This window comes from Gorilla gorilla, chromosome 8, assembly GCF_029281585.2.
Source record: "Gorilla gorilla gorilla isolate KB3781 chromosome 8, NHGRI_mGorGor1-v2.1_pri, whole genome shotgun sequence".
NCBI lineage: Eukaryota > Metazoa > Chordata > Mammalia > Primates > Hominidae > Gorilla > Gorilla gorilla.
The window spans coordinates 31,536,024-31,556,637 of NC_073232.2; the positions used below are offsets into that span (position 1 = coordinate 31,536,024).

A 20,614-nucleotide genomic window follows, 5' to 3' on the forward strand; every position below is an offset into this window, starting at 1 on the left:
GAGTTTGCTAACTCCTCTAGATCTCTGGTTTAATACTACCATGTTAAAGATCATTATTTAATTAAGAATTATACATCTGTAGCAGCTTGGTTTAAATTCAGACCACATACTGAATTTTGGAAGTCTTCTCTCCACCCCAACTTTTTCTAGAACCAACTAAGAGTTGTTAGCATGAAAACATTCCCATACCTAACAGCAGTGCTCCATGTGCGCTTGGGATACTCTGAGTTGATTTCATTCCAGTGAGATAAAAATTAATCTGAGGCAAATGAGAGCTGATGAAGCACCATAAGCCATAAGTCATAAAGCCTTGAGGATTTTAATGCTGTCATCTGAGTGAAAATCTGGAAAGTGCTCACAAGAGTCACTGCATGTGATCCTCTCTTTTTGTCACGTGCCATGCTTACCAGTTAGGAGATATTCTAAATGAAGCTTTAAAACTTCATTTCCAGAATACCCCTCATGGTTTATGGGGTTCTTATCTATATTTGCTGAACAGAACATTTTTTTCCCCATCAATCATAGCAATCACCTTAATCTATATCTGGAATAGAGAAGATTTTAGTGATGGTCAGGCCAGGACTTCTCCAAGTGGGGCCGACTGCTGAACCACATCTCTGGAGGAAGGTCCAGGAAAGCTTCATTTGAAACAAGAGATTCTCACCAACACTACAGCATGAGGAGCAATGACGCAAGCAAATCCTTTAATTTTACAAACGAGGACAAAGTCAGATGACCTATACTCAAACCCCATTAATGCAGCCCTGTGCCCCCAGGGCTGGGACTCTGATCCCCTAACCCTCTGTTTGGAGTCCTTCACCCAAATCTCCCTTTTATAAAATGTCTCTGGTCCAGAAGGTGGGTGTTACTGGTGCCACCTTTAAGGTCTGAGAAAGAAGCCCTGCTTCTGCCCTAGTGGGAAACTTTCCCCTGCACTTTGGGTAGTAGGATTGGTGTCCCTAACTAACACTGGCTGACAAAGGGAAATGATTCCCATCTCGGAAGAAAAGGAATTTTACAGAAGGCGGTTAAAGCATTAGCTGAACTGAGGGCCTAAAAAGCTTGACAACCCCCCTTTAACCGATGATCCGCCCACAGTGGAAAAGGAGGCACTTCTTAGCTGAGCGGCAAATAAAGATTTCCAGAAGGATATACACTGCTGTGCTTTTGTGTCACGTTTGGGGAGCCCGCCGCCCTGGCCACCTCACTTCAACGGCAGCCCAGATGACCAGATAGGGGTAGTAATTAATTATAATTTGTTACAATTTAAAGACCACAAAAGAAATGCTGAAAACTGGTTTTGAAAAGCATTTTTAGACGTAAGGGTATTAATGATTAATCCTCTCGAACCCTCAGTTGGTAATAGGTAAAATGTCGGAGACGGTGACAGTCACTTAATTGCTGGTGCAATTCACAGTGCCTGAGAATCGACAAGGCGGCTTTTTGTAACCCATTATCAAAGTGTCAACAATGATTATTGCCAATATAGTTACACAAATGCCAATTGCAGGGCAGCTGTTTTCTTTCAAATGGGTTTCAGGAAGAAGGCTGTATGTTAAAAGGAATCTTCTTATTGTGACCCTATGGCTCCATTACACATACTTTACTTTACCTAATAAAATCAGACATGAGTTTTGAGAAGAACTGTGCAGGATGATGAACAAAATGCATATTTGTGTAAATCCCCAGGACTCTCTCTCTCAAGAACATGGGCTTTTTAAAGAGTCAGGTCAAATCCCCCAGAAATCAAGTGAGTCCAGTTATGTTTTCTTTTACTTCCCCAGGTCCCCTGCTGAGTCGCTCGCTAGCAGGCAGCATGCTAAGACTGTCATTTGTAAAAAGCAGTCCGCTCAGCTATAATTACTAATTTGATGTCACACTGGAATTGCAGCGCAGCTGTGAAAAGATCGACCACCAGGGAGGTTCGCATTTCTGTCTCATTTAGAGGAGGCGAAACTGCTGGAGCCATGAATGGGAGATGCCCTTCCATTAAAAAGGAAAGAATTAAAGAATAAAACAAGTCATACCAGCTGTCAGAATTTGACAATGGTTATTTTTTTTAAAGCACCGTTCTGCTCTTAAAAAAAACTTCAAGACATCTGTACATGCATGTTCTGAGACTTGTTGCCATGAAAGTGATTCCACTGTTAGAATATAACTTATTTCCTTCAGTTCCATCTTCATGATTATGCTAATGCAAATCACACTAATTACATGTCAAGCTACAATCTAAGAAATGGGACTTGTCTGCACCTATAACGCTAAATATTTGAAATGACAGTTTCAAAACTTGTCATCAACAAGTTAAAAGTATGGAAAATTAGAAGTTATAATGACTCATATGAAAGAAAACCTGGGAAGAATAAGAATTGAGATTACTAATTAAACTATGTCACCAGAGATTCTCTATGCAGATTTTTTTTTTTTTTTTTTTTTTTCTGAGACAGGGTCTTGTTCTGTCACTGAGGCTGGAATGCAGTGGTGTGATCACGGCTCACTGCAGCATCGACATCCTGAGTTCAAGCAATCCTCCCATGTAGCTGGGGCCACAAGTGTGCACCACCATGCCCAGCTAATTTTTTGAATTGTTTGTAGAGTTGGAGGTCTCGCTATGTTTCCCAGGGTGGTCTTGAACTCCCGAGCTCAGGCTATCCTGTAGCCTCAGCCTCCCTAAAGTGCTGGGATTACAGGCGTGAGCCACCATGCCCAGCCCTCTAGAAAGATTGTTCTTTGTACCGTAACGATCATTTGGAAAGGAATATAGTTATATATAATAGCAATGAATATAATATTCTTGCAAATCATTTCATTTATAAAAGGCTAAAATGTAGTAAGTGTTTTTAGCCTTCCCCAAATATTTCAAACCAGAGGTACCAGTAGATTGTTTTGATAGCATTTAGTAGACTGTTTTGATAGCATTTTTTCCCCCGATGTCTGATCATAAAAAGGAGTATTTATGATTTGTGAACACAATGAATGGTAGGCTTTTTGGAAGAGTCAAAAATCCTAACTGATCATGGAAAGAAAACCCAAAGGTTGGCAGAAAAGGGAAAGCAAAGACTTTTTTTAAAAGTTAAAAAAACAAACAATGTTTTTAAGAGTTCGGCTTGGCTGGGCGTGGTGGCTCATGCCTGTAATCCCAGCACTTTGGGAGGCCAAGGCAGGTGGATCACGAGGTCAGGGGATCGAGACCATCCTGGCTAACACGGTGAAACCCCGTCTCTACTAGAAATACAAAAAAATTAGCCTAGCGTAGTGATGGGCGCTTGTAGTCCCAGCTACTAGGGAGGCTGAGGCAGGAGAATGGCGTGAACCCAGGAGGCAGAGCTTGCAGTGAGCTGAGATTGCACCACTGCACTCCAGCCTGGGTGACAGAGCGAGACTCCGTCTCGAAAAAAAACAAAACAGTTTGGGTCTATTAATACATTTCATTTCATCTATTACAGTTTAACAAACGTTTCTAGAGTCTACAAAACACTGCTGTATCAGAGAGAGAAGGCATGGCATGATCTCTACCGAGCCATGAATGACGACTTTCCCCTGGGTTCGTTCTAGACGTGCTTCTCTTCTCGACACGCTCCTCCTGGGTGACCTCACCCACTTCCCTGTCTCTGCTGACCGTCCTTCCAGGGAGGATTCCCAAGCCCTTTGTTTTCAGCTAAGATACCCTGTGCACCCTCTCATGCCTATTGGATATCTCTGTTCTGACGCCACCCTGACATTTCAAATGCCTCCTCTCTCTCTAGTCTGGGCGATGTATCCCCAGGGAAATCGCTGGGGACGTGGTCGGTGACGGTGGGTGGGAGCCAGATTGCAGCAGGTGATGAAGTGAGGAGGAGAAAAGGAAATGGTGGATGTTTCTTTGGCCATTTGCCCTTTTACTGTGCATGAATGAAGGTACATTTTGATCTCTACCCTACTGTCAAGGCAGGCACACTCTCCATCATTTACCAATTTCTATTACTTTGACATTCCACATCTTCAAGCTATTTCCTCTTCCCCTTCCCAAGTGAGCATTTCTAATACAGAAGGGTGGGTGGGGTAGCTTTATGCAGCCTCTGTCTTCTGGAATAAGAGTTATTAGAAACCTCAACCACAAAAAGAAGGCTAGGGCACTGAATTCTTCCTCAGGGCAGCTGTGCAGACAATTCTAATGTTTGCACAGTGTAAGACACGTGATAAAGACTGCATTAAACGTACAAGTTTTACAAATATGTACTTCTGAAAGTATGAGCGAAAATGCTCAAGCTCTTCAAATAGAGGAAATATAATTGTTTTGCTAACATAGTATGGAAACTATTTCACTACTTTAGAAAAAAAATCAAGTTTTAGAATCAACTGTTTCAGCACCATATTTAACTCTGAAACAATGTTTTTGTCAATGTAGTAACTTTTTCCTCATTTTCACAATGGGATTAACATGACTTTTTGATAATATGCCCTTAAAGGAAAGGAGACACATGAACTCACAAACATTTACAAGGCAGTGTGGCGTAGTGGTTAGAAATGTGCCCTCTGGGGCTGCTGATCCCAGGCTCAAACCCTGGCGCTGTCACTTCCTAACTGTAGGACCCTGGATGAAGTTACTAAACCTGTCAGTTAAGCAACTTCATCCACTCAAAGTAAGTAATGACAGCACCAATCTCATCTGGTGACTGTTAAGGATTACATGACATAATTCATGTACAATTTAAAACGGTCTGGCATATAGTTTGTACTCAGCCAGTGCCAGTTGTGACTTCCTCTAAGCCTACCTCCTAGGGAGATGTTTTAAGGAATGATGGCTACATGTTCATATTAGATACAGGATAAAAGCATCCTAGCAGAGTCCTAGAAAGATGAGTTCTCGGTCAAACAAATTCTATTATTCTCTTTTCATAGAAAGCTATACCAATAAAGGGGCTAAACATTTTTTGGTGAGGAGGGCAGTAAACTGTGGTTCACGCCCTGGGATTCTGGAAAGTGTGTTAAGTCCTATAGGTGCAACAGTGGAAAGGAAGATAGGTAAGTGAATGTCCTGCTTCGCATATAGGAAGTCAAATACGTGTGGCTTTCCTCTCTGTGTGCCCTTGTTTTATGATTTAGGCTTCAGCAGCAACCACGCCATTAGCTGTAACTGTCCTTGTTGGCAGTGTTTACTGTCAGAGCAGGACCAAGCCCTTGTTGACTGAACCTGAAGAAATCAAAATGAATGAAGGAAAAAAATCCTGCTAGTGGTAGTTCCAAGGAACTTTGGAAGAAAGTAAAAACAGACCCACCAACATGGGGCATCATGTGACTCAGGGGCTGGCCTGTCGTACGATGCTGAAGAGCATGTGTGACTCTGTACACATCCTGGTATTTCCTCTGAGGAGAAAATCTCAACAAAATTTAGCCTCTGAGCTTCTCATGGGCTAAAACTGAAATAACTGCTGAGTCTTCAGTACCTGGAAGAAACATTCACTCATGGCAGCATGGAAGTCGACAGTCACTGTTTCTGCCTCTTCTGGCCAAAGCCAGTGCCTTAGAGGGGGTTTACGCGAAGGTTGAATTCTCAAAATGTACATTCACTGATGTACAGTAAAAGGGCAAATGGCCAAAGAAGCCTCCACCATTTTCTTCTCTCCTCCTTACCTGCTGCAATCTGGCTTTGGTCCCCACTCGCCCTCACCGACCAGGTCCCTAGCGATTTCCCTGTGGATATGTCCCTGGACAACTCTCCATTCTTACCCTACCTGGCCTCGCAAAAGCATCTGACGCTGGGAAGTTCATTTCCTCTGGTTCATGGAAAATTACTAGAGTGAAAGTTTCGTGAGGATGGGGACTGCATCAGCCTAGTTCCATGAAGCAGTTCTTACAATGCTTGGCAGAGTGTGTACTCGTCACAGACAATCAATATCTGAGTGAGTGACCCAGTGTCTCCTGGCTCCTGTAAAAGGTGATGTTCTGCTGAGCTTGTTCTAGACATGCTTCTCTTCTCCACATACTCCTCCTGGGGGACCTCACCCACTTTCCTGTCTCTGCCGACCGTCCTTTCAGGGAGGATTCCTACACTCTTTTTTCAGCTGAGAGCCACTGTGCAGCCTCTCATGCCTACTGGATATCTCTGTTCTGACGCTGCACTGACTGACTGTTGGGGGAAGTCAGGGACCCCAAACGGAGGGACCGGCTGAAGCCATGACAGAAGAATGTGGATTGTGAAGATTTTATGGACATTTATTAGTTCCCTAAATTAATACTTTTGTAATTTCTTATGCCTGTCTTTACTGCAATCTCTAAACATAAATTGTAAAGATTTCATGGACATTTATCACTTCCCCAATCAATACGCTTGTGATTTCCTATGCCTGTCTTTACTTTAATCTCTTAATCCCGTCAGCTGAGGAGGATGTATATCGCCTCAGGACCCTGTAATAACTGCATTAACTGCACAAATTGTACAGCATGCGTGTTTGAGCAATATGAAATGTGGGCACCCTGAAAAAAGAACAGGATAACAGCAATTGTTCAGGGAATAAGAGAGATAACCCTAAACTCTGACCGTCGGTGAGCCGGGTGGAACAGAGCCATATTTCTCTTCTTTCAAAAGCAAATGGGAGAAATATCGCTGAATTCTTTTTCTCAGCATGGAACATCCCTGAGAAAGAGAATACGCGCCTGGAGATACAGGCTTACAAACAGCCCCCCCAGGTGCGCCTGTCTCTTGTGGTCGAAACTGCAGAGATGAAATAGACTTCAGTCTCCCATAGCGCTCCCAGGCTTATTAGGAAGAGGACATTCCCACCTAATAAATTTTGGTCAGACCGGTTGATCTCAAAACCCTGTCTCCTGATGTTATCAATGACAGTGGTGCCCAAAACTTCATTAGCAATTTTAATTTCGCCTCAGTCCTGTGGTCCTGTGGTCTTGACCTGCCTCCACTTGCCTTGTGATATTCTATTACCCAGTTAAGTACTTCACGTCTGTCACCCATACCTATTCGCACACTCCCTCCCCTTTTGAAAATCCCTAATAAAAACTTGCTGTTTTTTGTGGCTTGTGGGGCATCACAGATCCTACCAACGTGTGATGTCTCCCCCGGATGCCCAGCTTTAAAATTTCTCTCTTTTGTACTCTGTCCCTTTATTTCTCAAGCCGGCTGACACTTAGGAAAAACAGAAAAGAACCTATGTGAATATCAGGGCAGGTTCCCCGATAACTGACATTTCAAACTCCCCCTCCTGCTCATTTGCTATTTCAGGGAGTGGAATGAAGACCTACCTACGCAACTGCCTAAACCAGAAACTTGGGGGTCATCCTTAACCCCCTTCCCTCTACGCACACTCCCTGGCACCTCTGGCACTCAATCCTTCAGTTCTGTAGATTTGTATTCCCAAATCTCTCTGTAATTCATCCACTTCTACCACATCCCAGCTCAGGCCAGCATCTTCTCCGGGCTACTTCATCAGCCTCTCCGACAGGTCTGGCTTCCTTCCCTCCGTGGCCTCCTCTCTTCCTGCAGCAAATGCACCAAATGCTCCCCACTCTGACTCTCATGCCCTTGCACCTGCTGCTCTTCCTCTGACTAACTCCTATTGATCCTTCAGGTTTCTGGACATCACCTCCTCCAGGAAGCCCTTCCTTGACCCTGCCCAGCCTGAGCCAGGCGCCCTTGCTATGTGCTCTAGAGCTCCCTGAGTGTCCTGTCCCAGTGTTCACCCCATGATAACATAATTTTCTATTTGAGGTCTGCATCCCCTGCTAGATCTTTCTGTGTGTCTTGTTATTTTAGCCCCTGAAGCTAGGATAGTAGCCACAAAAATATTCACAAACACCTCTGAATGAATAAACAAAAGTAGATTTGCAAATCTATAAAATTCAACTCAAAACTGCTCTCATTCTAAAAGAACAACTTTCAAACAACAACTTTGAGCTCTGTTTTCAAAAGGAATAGTTAAGAAAAAGGCACTTCCCAAGGTGACAAGAAGGCATAACTAAGAGTATAGATGTACCCTTTACATAAGCATGTGTTGACTTGAGTTAGTTTAGGTTTACATCCAGGAAGCTACTTCCTAAATTCCTATTCAAACCAATCCTTCAAGTTGACTCTCTCTATAATCTTGCATAGTAAACTAAATGTGGCTCAAATACTACCTAAGGTCCAATAAGCCAGGAAAAGAGAAAAAGAGATGCAGTCTTCTTATCCTTAATTTCTTAGGCAAAAAATACTTGGATCATGTCTTAATAGTTGGAAAGGAGTTTGAGGCTCATCCAAGCCAACATTCTACAGGTGAGAAAGCAGACTCAGCGATGCAAAGAAATGTACTCAGGGTCACATTCGGTTTGATATCGGTGAAGCAGTGTTAGGTCCTGGTTCCCTGACCCGCAGGAACGCACTCTCAGCTGTCAGTGCCATTTTCAATTATAAGTTTACTGCACAGGTAGCTGTGTTTTTCAAGAGCAAGTTGCATGTGGAATGTTCCTTCCAACCATGCTTGCAACAAATAACTATTTCACTATTCAACAATTTGATGAAGAGAAATGAAGTAGAACTCTCATCGGGTCAATAAAGTGTTTCTCACTGGTGGCAGCAGAACGGGGAACAGGAAGAATCACAATAGCAGGGGTGGGAGACTAGAAAGAAAGAGTAAAGGTGATTGGGAGTACGTGATCATGCCCCCAGGACATGGGGAGACATACAGCAAGGTACTTACCTTTTCTTTGTCACTAGCTTCTCTAGCCACTGTAGAGCCCTGAAACACAAAGCAATAATAAAAACATGCGCATGGGAGGCATTGGGTTTCATATGCAGAGAATATGAAAATGGCTCCGGGAGGAGCAGAGAGCCAGCTCAGCACCCGCTCTGCTTCACAGCCCACGCGGAATGGGTTTCTCATCCCTCCCTGACCATGGCTCTCTGTCCAGCCTGTGTCCCCTCTCTGCAGGTATTCCTGGCCACTGGCTGCTTCTCCAGCCCTGACTCTGTCTTGCTCACCTGTGTTTCTGTGGTTCTTGTCCACCTGCTGGAAGTTAGAAAACCTGACCACCACTTACTTGAGCAGTAACTTACTCAACACTGGATCAGCCCCACACTTTGCTCCTTGTATCAACTGCCAGAAATAGTCGGTCCTGTTATCTTAAAGAGTCCCACTAGCTGGCTGCAGTGGGACCACAGGAGCGTTAAGTGCCTCTTTCCCCACATTACGTCCTTCTGTGGGCACATCCTCGCCTGCTGACTTTTTTCTGCAATGCTCATTGTTTTCTCCCGTCTTAGAGTTACTGATGAACACTCTTTCCTTGCTTGCTATACATCAGTCCCCCACAGCCACTCTCTGACCCCATTTACTTTGGAGATTCCTTCAAAGACACACAGTTATTTGTACCTCTTTTGTGCCAGGCCCTAGGCTGAGTGCAGAGGTACAAAGTGGAGGAAAACATGGCCCTTGATCTCAGCAGTTTGTGCTCTTACTGCAGTGGTGTTCAAAACTCTGCCTTAGAGCTCTGGGTTGTCTAGCATGACCTGAGTCTACCTCGGAGGCCGACAGGGAGGCTTTAGGGGTAGAGTCCAAGCAGAGAAACTTCCCGTGGCTTGTGGAAGATTTTAATTCAAAAGAAAAGCTGGGAAACAAATGGTCTGGTGAATTCCTAAGTATGGATGACAATCACGGTGTCTCATACACAGCAGATGTCCTGTGTTTACTGCATAAATGGCTGGAGAAGAATCACAGGCCAATTTCCTGGGCTCCCTTCCCCTCCTGCACTGGACACCCCTAACTATCGTGAGGTCAGCCAAGCCACTTGCTTCTTGACCGCCTGATGAAAAGACATCTATTGCCCTGGGTTACTCGAGTTAGCCATTCATTAAATGAACTTACAGTTGGCTTGGGAAAAGTGAAAGTGGCTTTTAGATTGGCCATCTGCAAAGAAATCAAAATTTTTGATTACTGGCTTTCATCGAGCAGCTCAGGCATTGACTAGGATTGAGCTTCCTGCAATTCACAGATGCGGAAACTTGAACGGAAGAGACTCCTCACAGTGGGGAAGGGAGCCAAGACCAGGCTGGGGGGGTCTCCCCAGGGCCGATCTTCCATCCCCCTGGTGCTCAGTGCCCCCAGGACTGGAAGATCCAAGGGACGCTGCTGCTGGCCCAGGGAAAATGTTCATTCAATGTTTCTCAGGGCGATTCAGAGCGGCCCAAAGCTGACCCATCAGATGGAGACAGATAATGTGAACCATTCATGAAGGCAAACCTGAGAACCCATTCTACGATCACAGCCCAAGCCCCTCTGCACAGCAATGCCCGGCAACTGTTACTTGCCATGGTCTACTTTCCTTCCTTTAGGGATTCCTGAATATGGACCACAAGTACCTTCCTTTACACACTGATTTTTAACAACGAATGTTCCCAAATACTTTTTAAAAATTGGGACATTTGTAATACTTGAGCACTGCCTATGATGCTGGGAACAGGAAGAAACTATTCTACTTTGAATTCTTAACCAAGTTCTTGGGGTGTGTGTGTCTGTGTCTGTGTGTGTGTGTGTCTGTGTCTGTGTGTGTGTTTCCTCTCCTACAATATAATCCATCCTGCTTCTGATTCTCAGTGAAGCTTCATCTGTATGCAAATGCTGATCATTAGCTTGGGAACAACAAAACACAAAACTCATCCAAGTTTAAATTAATTCACAATAAAAAATTATTAAAAAAAATAGAAAAGGAAGGCCAAGAGTTTAAGCCACGAAACGATGCCAGATGTACAGGTTCCATCACAACTGAGAGCACTGGCAAGAACAGAGTTTATCTATGCCACAAGCCAGAAAGGGAGATGAAACTGTGAAAAGCAAGGCAAATTAAAACTAGAATATCCAATCTCTAAGTATAATTTACTCCAAGATATGTTTACCAGATGCCTACTTGTCCGAGGCGCTATCTTAGGCATTGCAGGGGGATTAAAAAAAAAAAAAAAGTTAAGTAGAACAACATACTTGCCCTTGAGGCACTTACACATCAGGAGAATGAATGAGGCAACCAAAATTCATTAACTCCCATATGCCATGCCTCACGCTGGACACAATACATATGTATCTTATTTAATCCTCAAAACATCCCTGCAAATGTAGGTAAAATTATCCCTGTTTTAACAGATGAAGAGACGGAGGGTCATAGAGGTTCAGCAACTTACACAAGGTTAACAAGTCATAAAAGAACAACATGTGACTTTAGAGGTCACTCTGGCTTTCTTCCCTGGGAAAGTCAGACAGAGTCCTGTGTGCTCTGAGCAGTATCGCCAAGGCTTCACAAAAAGAGCTGGTGCTGGCAAGGGCCCTGGAGGATGGCTGGGATTTCCCCAGGGGCACAAAATGGCTTGCTTGGGCGAAGACTTTAAGACAGGACAGGACAAGGGTGTATTTGGGAAGTGGATCCAGTGTGCGGGGACTTCAGAGGTTAGGAGACAAGCCTAGACCATTTCCTTCACTTAGACTAGCATTTCTCTAAGCATGGTTCAGAACCCTGGGGTCCCAAGACCAAAACTATACAAAGCCAAAACTATTTTTATAATAATACTGAGAAATTATTTGCCTTTTTCAGCGTCTTGATATTTGTATAAATAATGCAAAAACAATGGTGGGAAGAACTGCTAGCAGTTTAGCATAAGTCAAACAGTGGCATCAATGGGTATTAGTAGTGTTTGTGATTTAAAAAAAAAAACAATGAAAAAAACCAGCACCATCTAAGAAACCCAGCGTCATTTCAGAAACCTCTGAAGCCACACATCCTGGTTTTTGTGACTTGTGAGCTGTGTACGAGTTGCTGAACCTCTGGCTAAGATGGTGTGTCCTACAAGTAGGCATCTAGTAAACACATGAAAGCATAACATTAAATGTATCAAATCTAGACCCAGGAGTACATGTCTTTTCAATATTCTGTGCAGGAAATATACATAAAGCACTTCTGTTTATAAAGAAGGAATGGTTTCTTAAGAACTGTTTTCGTGATGGTTTGAGTTATGAGTTGAACTGGCCATCTTTTTCATGAAACAACACTTTTACTTGAAAGAACAACTGACAGTCTATGTTTATTCAGATCTGGGCATGTGACTGATGTTTGCTACAAAATGAATGAAGCTGCTAGGCTCCCCTGTATGCTGGGGTGCTTGCTACATGTGGTTATTTCACAGAAAACAACTGACAGGGCTTATGGCCAGTGATAAAATTTGAGATTCCAAGTAAAAAACTGATTTTTAAAAAACTTATATCCACCACCCTGGGCCTGACCGCTTCCCAATATGTAAAAGACTTTTCTGATGACATTGGTGGTAACACTGTTATGACTTTTTGATACTGTATAATGAAATGTGTCAATATTTGGAACAGTCAAATAACTCAGTGAACCAATATGTTCCAAATGGCAAGTGCATGCCTTGACAAAATCACACATTCAAACAATGCATGCAAACCAATCAATGGGTTTCGATGAAGAGTACAAAAAGTTCATTGATATGATTTCAGATTTCATAATGTAACTAAGCTTTGAGAAATTACCTCTTGTCAAGCTTTGGTGTAGTATCAAAGAAGAATATCTAAAATTATCCAAAAAAGTTGTTAAAACATGCTTTAACAACTTTCCAAACTTCATTATTGTGTGAGTTCAGATTTTCTTCACATACTTCAGCAGCATAACACCACACAGACTGACAGCGGAATCAGATAGGACATTCCAACTATCTCACATTAAGTCAAGACATTACGGAGATTTGCAAAAATGTAAAACAATGCCAATTGTCTCATTAATGTTTTTGCTTTTGGAAAATAGTTATTTTTCATAAAAATGTTAACATGTAATGATTTTCTCATTTTTAAAGAAACTACATATTCTAATATTTCTTATATTAATTTTTAATACTGTAAATATCCACAGACACAACTCACATCTGCAAAAGCTTTTGAGGGTTCTCTTGTAAGAGTGTGAAAGCGTTGAGACCAAAAAACTTGAGAACCAAATGTCAGAGACCAGAGTTTGGCAAACTTTTCTGCAAACAGTCAGGGGGTAAATGTTTTAGGCTTTGTGGTCCCAAATGGTCTCTGTGGTAACTACCAAACTCTGGCATTACAGTGCAAAAGCAGCAACAGACAATACAGAAACAAGGGGCATCGCGGTATTCCAATAAAAATGTATTTATAAAATTGGCCCAGCCAGGCGTGGTGGCTCATGCCTATAATCCCAGCACTTTGAAAGGCCAAGGTGGGTGGATTGCTTGAGCTCAGGAGTTCAAGATCAGCCTGGGCAACATGGTGAAATCCTGTCTCCACCAAAAAATACAAAAAATTAGCTGAGCATGGTGGTGCGTGCCTGTGGTCCCAGCTACTTGGGAGGCTGAGGTTGGAGGACTGCTTGAGCCAGTGGGGCAGAAGTTGCCATGAGCCAAGATTGCGCCACTGCACTCCAGACTGGGCAAGAGAGGAAGACTCTGTCTCAAAAAATAAAAAAGAAAAGAAAAAAAAAAGTCCCTCAAGTAGGATTTGGCATTCAGGCAAGTCATAGTTTTCCAACCCCTAACTTGAACATTCTCCCCTGAGTTGGTGATAACAGAAGCCAGATTATGTCACTCCACTCTCAGAATTTCCAGGGGCCCCCCTTTCTCTCCAAGCCTTTGAAATGGTCTCTGTACTTACAGTTCCCTCTGCCAGCAATATTCTTCCTCAGCTCATTTCCTCATCTCCTTCAAGTCTGCTCCAATGTCATCTTTCTCAGGGGAACCTTCCCTGACAGGACTATTTAAAACTCTCCCCCTCTTTAATTCTGTCTATAGCACTTACCACTTCTGGGTATGCTCTATGACTAACTTATTACTTTTACTTACTGCCTGTCTTTACCCACCAGAATGTCAGCTCCCCGAGTGCAGGTTTGGTTTGTTCATCCCATCATTTCCAGCATCTAGAACAGTGCCTGGTATGCAGTTGGCTGAATATTTAAGTAGATGTGATATCTCTAACATGTGCCAGTGTTTTTTGGTGAGGCCAGCAAGCACTTATTGCCTCATAGGAAGGAATACACTGCTACTTGTCTGGTAGCTTTAAGTGCTGAGTGGCTCCTAAGCATTTCTGATGATCAATGACAACATTTACAATGTAGAAGAGTAAGCTTGAGTTACTTTACAAACATTCATAAAATCAATCTCACCTTTAAGTCGTATTTCCTATATACAGACAAACGGTGGCTGAATACATTTCTTGTAACTATCACATATATTTCAACTCCATCAACATTAAGCCGGTACATGCCCAAGAATTGGGGAAGAAGGGTGATCCCATGACATTCCACTATGTACTGCATAGGAGAGAAAGAAAAAGGAAAAAACATCCAATCAAAAGATTGCTTCCTTAGATATAAAATACATACGCCTATGGTGTTTATACAAAGTGAAAACCTCCAGCTATTAGGGTCTTATTTACAGAAAATGACCACATTTGTACTGCTTACCAATCACATCTGTGTTCACCATCTCTACACAGAAAAGAAAATTCAATTTTATCTCCAAGCAGATTTTTTTCCAACATTCCAAATGGAATTTGTATGGTCAAACCTTGGATATGATCGTGTAAGGCAAGAGGACATGTGACTGTCTTTCTCAAATTCCTTTTAAGGGATATTACACTCCACCTAGCGCCTCTGTCTTCTACCCCCAAAGCCCTGACTACAAGGCTGAGGCAGAGCAACCTGGCTGCTAAAACAGCTTCTCTAACAGTGTTGAAGTCGAGATGAAAGAGGAAATTGTGGAGAGCCCAGTGTTAGAAGCTGGGAGGGCAGAGCTAAGCTTCTCAAGAGAGCAGGGGAGAAGGGGGCAACCCCTGTGACCATAGCACCCTCGCTCCTGCTCTGCCGGCAGATGGGGACTGCCTTGTCCCTGCTGGTTTCCACCAAGTTAACTGGACAAGCCCAGGGTTGACACCATTTCCGAGGAGAGTTGCAAAAACACAACACGACCTTGGCTGTTTTTCATGACCAAACTCCAGAGGGCCACAAGATGGAGCCACTTCTCCCCGAGAGCAGATTTTCATAAAACAGGGGTCCCTCTGCACTTCCCAAAGGAAGCTTAGGTTTTCCTTCCTTTAAAATCATGGGGAAGTAATATTTCAAAAAAGCTCTATGTCCATTGACACGTGTGAAATCTCCAGGATAATAAACAGCATAAATGGTGAGATTCCATTATTGTAAACACCATACGTGTTGGGCATATTCAGAGATGCTAATGATGCAATTGGAGGGAATTCTGATCCTTTTCTATACTGCTTGAATTTTTAATTTTCTGTTTTTTTTTTTTTTACAATGAGCATTTTATAAAAAATACAAAAGTAATTAGAATGTCCTTTCAAACTTCTTAGTTGTAAATACTGTTAATAATCAATTCTGATAATATTTAACCACCTTAAGAATGAAAAAGTCTTTGGTTTTGATCATTAAAGATAAACAGCATTGGTACTTGATTCTGATTTTTGCCATCTAGAGTTTTGGCAAGTTTTAAAGATGCGTCTTCCCTTTCTTCTTTCTTATTGACAATAACTGAGCTATATATTTTAATCTCATGTAATTCCTGAGTAGAGTTTCACCTTGTTATTTGAAATTAGATGAGTGAAACATTTTCTATTTCCTTTCAAAATGTAATAAATTGAGTTTTGCTAATGCAAAACAGGCAGTAAATAGCCATTGGGTGAAAAGAAAATTTCTCACATCTGATCTAGAGAAATGAAAAGGGGTTCTTGGCCTCTGTAGAAAGGTGGTTGGATGGGCCTTCAAACATGGAGAATGAGGAAGTCTAGTCTCCACGTGCAGTAGAGAGAACATAGGTTTGCGAGCCAGAAAGGTGTGTGTGTGTGCGTCCTGGCGCCTCCATTTACGAGCTGTGAGATCTTGGGCAAGTTACCAAATCACTCCACAGTTTAGCTTCATTTTCCAGAAAAAGAGCCTAATTCCTACCTTGAAGGTTGTTTTGAGGGTTACAGGTAAGAGTATGTCAAAATACTTCACACGATGCTGTGTACTATACTATACTGAAGATGATAATTATTATTTTCATTCAAAACTCTGTTAAGAAATTTTAATGTTACACCTGTTTTGTGCTCCCAACTGACATACAGACATGTACTGGGTGGGGTCTGCTCCGAGGCAGTTATTTTTGAGGCCCACAAGACACAGTCCCTGCCCCAGGGGACACACCGGTTTTGGTTTTGCTGCTCAACCCCTCACTGAGCTCCCATCATGGACTACCTTTACAGAATCCTGCCATTCCTCTCTGATTCAAGTTGCTGTGCAGAGCCACAGAAAGCTATGTCTCACAGCGGAAAAGAACCATTATTCATGCTACAAATATGGTCAAGAAATCTTTTGAATATTATACAGCAAATCATTGACTAGTTGTCCTCTCTTAGGAAAAAACACCCATACAGATTACATTCTATACCTCCCCTACCTTAAACATTAGCTAAATTACTACACTGAAAAGAGACAGATCAAATCTGTCTACTTTGCCAGGCGCAGTGGCTCACGCCTGTAATCCCAGCACTTTTGGAGGCCAAGGCAGGTGGATCACGAGGTCAGGAGTCCAAGATCAGCCTGGCCAAGATGGTGAAACCCCATCTCTACTAAAAATACAACAATTAGCTGGGTGTGGTGGTGCACACCCATAATCCCAGCTACTCGGGAGGCTGAGGCAGAAGAACTACTTGAACCCAGGAGGCGGATGTTTCAGTGAGCCGAGATCGTGCCACTGTACTCCAGCCTGGGTGACAGAGCAAGACGCCATCTCAAAAAAAAAAACAAAAAAGAAAAAAAAAGTCTGTCTACTTTATCAGCAAGTCTACACGCAGTTGTTCTCAAACGTATGGCTCACTTATGGGGCTCTTTGATGAATACCTAAAACTCCTGAGGATATAAACATGTACAAACCCACAAGTCATACCAAAGTTTATCTATTAGATTCGAGTACTGCCAAGCTGCAGGTGATATCAAAGGTTTAGAAAGCATTAATGGGTTAAAATTTTGCAGTAGAGAAAATTATACCTATTAACTGAATTTCTGGGGGGAAGCACTGGGAAAAGGGCACACTGTTGCATTTCAGTGGAGGAACATTTAACTGGGTCTGTGAATGCCTGGGCTAGGAACCTCTGTTCTCTAGCACGATGCACTGTTGTAGGTAGATGTTGACACAAAGAGACCTGAATGAGAATCCTGGTGGATTCTCCCATTTGACCCAGAGAATGCCGAGCACAAACTCGTAACACCAGCGGGTGTTAACTCCAAGGATTCCTACACACACCAGCTGCTGGAGGTCAGCCCTGAACCAGGGAGACTGTAGATTTACAGCTACAGCTTTAGCCGGGGTCTCACGAGACTCAGCCACCTTACACAGCTAAGAGCCCTCCCGGTCCAGCTCCGTGTTCATTACCTGTGTGACCTTGGGACAGTTATTCAACCTCTTGGTCTGCATTTGGAAACTGGGAGGTAATAATAGTACTCAACGATTAAATGAGTTAGTTATAAAGTTTTTAGAACAAAGCCTGGTGCATAAAAAGTAGTATGGAAGTGTTATCTATCTTTTGAACCTTTTCCATTTTTATCAAACCTCAAAACCCCCTCATCACTCTCAATATTCATTCATAGAGGCTGAGAATATGGTGGCTCACACCTGTAATCCCAGCACCCTGGGAGGCCAAGGTGGGCGGACAGCTTGAGATCAGGAGTTTGAGACCAGCCTGGCCAACAGCGAAACCTCGTCTCTGCTAAAAATACAAAAATTAGCCAGATGTGGTGGTGCATGCCTGTAGTCCCAGCTACTCAGGAGGCTGGGTGAGGCAGGAGAATCGTTTGAATTCGGGAGGCGGAGGCTGCAGAGAGCCGAGATTGCACCACTGCACTCTAGCCTGGCTGACAGAGCAAACTCCTGTCTCAAAAAAAAAAAAGTATTCATAGATTCACTTAAAAAATACGTATTGAGCATCCATCATATGCCTGGTACCATGAGTGGTGCTGACTTTGCATCAGGGAGCAGAGACACCTGGTTCTTGTCTGTGTGCAAGTTATCCTACTTCAGGTGGAAAAGGGTGCCATGGGACGGGAATGGCTTGACTTCTGGTAGCCCCATCTCCCAGTGATACAGTTTGAATATTTGACCCCTCTAAACCTCATGTTGCAATGTGATCCCCAATGTTGGAGGTGGTGCTCGGTGGGAGGTGACTGGGTCATGGGGGTGGGTGCCTCATAAATGGCTTGGTGCCATGGGGAGAACTGCTTATGGAAAAGAGCCTTCCACTCTCCTTCCTTGCCTCTCGCCAAGCCATGCCAGCTCCCTACTGCCTTCCAACATGAGTAGAAGCTTCCTGAGGGTCTCACCAGAGACAGATGCTGACACCATGCTTCTTGTACAGCCTGCAGAATTGCAAGCCAAATAAACCTCTTTTCCTTATGAATCACCCAGCCTCAGGTATTCCTCACAGCAACACAAACAGGCAAAGACACTCAGTGCTTGCACGGTGGATCCCCTTCTGAGAGTGGTCTCTCCAGTCACACTGCGACGCATCTTGTCGGGTTCTTGAGCATCCTCCCTCTCAGTCCAGGATCCTCAACCTCTCTCCCTCCACTAGCAGCTTCTCAACAGTGCTTAAATGTGCTGAAGTTTCTCTCATGAAAGCAACAAAAACAAAACACAAAACGCCCTCTCAATTGCAGAGATGCACGGTCTGGCACCGCCTGGATCCTGGCTTGAACGTACACTTTGAGGGCAACTGGGGACACCTGATTATGCCACTCACTAGATATTTGGTGATAGGAAGGAATTTATTGGCAATTTTCTTAACCTGAGAAGTCCTTATGTTTCAGAGAAGCATATCAAAGTATTTACAGAGGAAATGTGTCTGTGATTCACTTTCGAAACATTTCTGCAAAAATAAAATGATGTAAATGTGGTAAAATGTTAATAATTGTTCAATCTAAGTGATGGGTATATGCTACCAATTTTCTGTCTGCTTGAACATTTTTACAATAAAAAGTAAAAAGAAACACAAACCCTTCTTTGACTCCATGTCTTTCTCCATCTCTGGTCTCTCTCCTGACTGGCTTCTTGGCAGAGCTGTCTACGCTTATTTTCTGTTGTTCTGTAACCGCCATCCATTCTGCAGCTCATCCTGCTCTGGATTTTACTTTCCTTTCCCTTCAGAGCAACTGTTCCCCCTGAGATCTCAATGACCTTTGAGTGGTTAAATTTGACAGATGCTTCTCCGCCTTTCTCTCTCTTGAACCCCATGAGCAAACAGCGCTCTTGTCTGGGGCTTCCTCCCTCCCTTGGCTTCTGAGACGCTGTGTTCTCCTGGCAGTCCTCCTACTCCGTCCCATCTTTCCTGCTCTTTGGCCAATGCTTCCTCCTCTACATGCCCATTGTCAGGGCCCTGACCTAGATGTCCTCTCATCTTCTCTTCTTCACTGTGTACAGGCTACCTGATCCACACCTTTTGTTAACATTTCTATCTGTGTCTCGATAACCCCCAAACTTATGATTCTCAGTCCACAACCTTTCTTTTGAGCTGCACATCCACATAGGATTCATCTAGTGTAATACGGCTTCCTGCCAAATGTAAGCTCCACGAAGGTGGCAAGCACTACCCTTAGCAGGACCTCATGTGTAAAAACCATTTCATATACAACTGTTGAATAAATGAATGCAGCAAATAATTTAAAAAACCCAAGATGTTTCCTACAGATGCCTACTCTCTCTGCTCTCTTTATAATTAACACCATGACCCTTACCTCCAGGTGTTGCAAATATGAAAATTCTAGATTTTGAAAGCAGAAAAAAAACCTGTCATTTATGATGAAAGGGAAGCCCTAGATTTTTCTCACGATGGCCATGACAAACGAAGAACTTTACACAATAAGTAGGAAAAAAGGCATATGTCGGGCATGAAAGGAGGAAAAGAGGGTACCACAAAATAACGGTTTAAGGATGTTAATCTTAAAAAAAAAAACAAGGCAGTCACATGGTTAACTTGGGGGATAATTCGGAAATGGTCACAGTTTATCTGTTCTGGGAGTATTACCGCACGTGTAAACTGTACCACGCAATGTATCCTCATTCTCTAGCATCACGGGAGAAACAGAACTTTGAGGAAAGGGTTGGAGCAGAATCGTAACCCTAATGATATCAATCTGTCACTGAATAAGAGTAAAGAATCACATCCGATGATTTATACAGAATTCACACTTAAAATTCTCTCAACTTCCCAAAGTTTGTATGCACTGATAAAGCTGATAAATGGTGTTCTCCACAGAATCACGTGCACAACAATCAGAGGACGTCTGCCTCCTTCCCCTCCAGCTCCTCCCTATCCTCACCCTTGGAGGGGAGGGGGTCTTTGGGCATAACACTGCTTAGACATGATGCTCCCATACCAACCACAGAGGAACTTGCTGCCTTTAAGATGCTCCATTCTGGCCGGGCATGGTGGCTCACGCATGTAATCCCAGCACTTTGGGAGGAAGGGGAGGGTGGATCACTTGAAGTCAGGAGGAGACTGAGACAGGCCTGGCCAACATAGTGAAACCCCGCCTCTACTAAACATATAAAAATCAGACGGGCATGGTGGCAGGTGCCTGTAGTCCCAGCTAC

General features: G+C 43.3%; 1 protein-coding gene across 4 annotated transcripts in view; it reads right to left on the bottom strand.

The window, feature by feature from the left end:
- Positions 1-20,614, bottom strand: part of PIP4K2A (phosphatidylinositol-5-phosphate 4-kinase type 2 alpha) — a 179,884-nt gene that overhangs the window by 24,098 nt on the left and 135,172 nt on the right. For all 4 annotated transcript variants that reach the window (XM_063709946.1, XM_019035297.4, XM_055353874.2 and 1 more), the window contains 2 exons: positions 14,140-14,286; positions 8,673-8,711 (listed from right to left, as the gene is read on the bottom strand). In XM_063709946.1, coding sequence (XP_063566016.1) covers positions 8,673-8,711; positions 14,140-14,286 — 186 coding nt within the window. The remainder of the gene's footprint in view (positions 1-8,672; positions 8,712-14,139; positions 14,287-20,614) is intronic.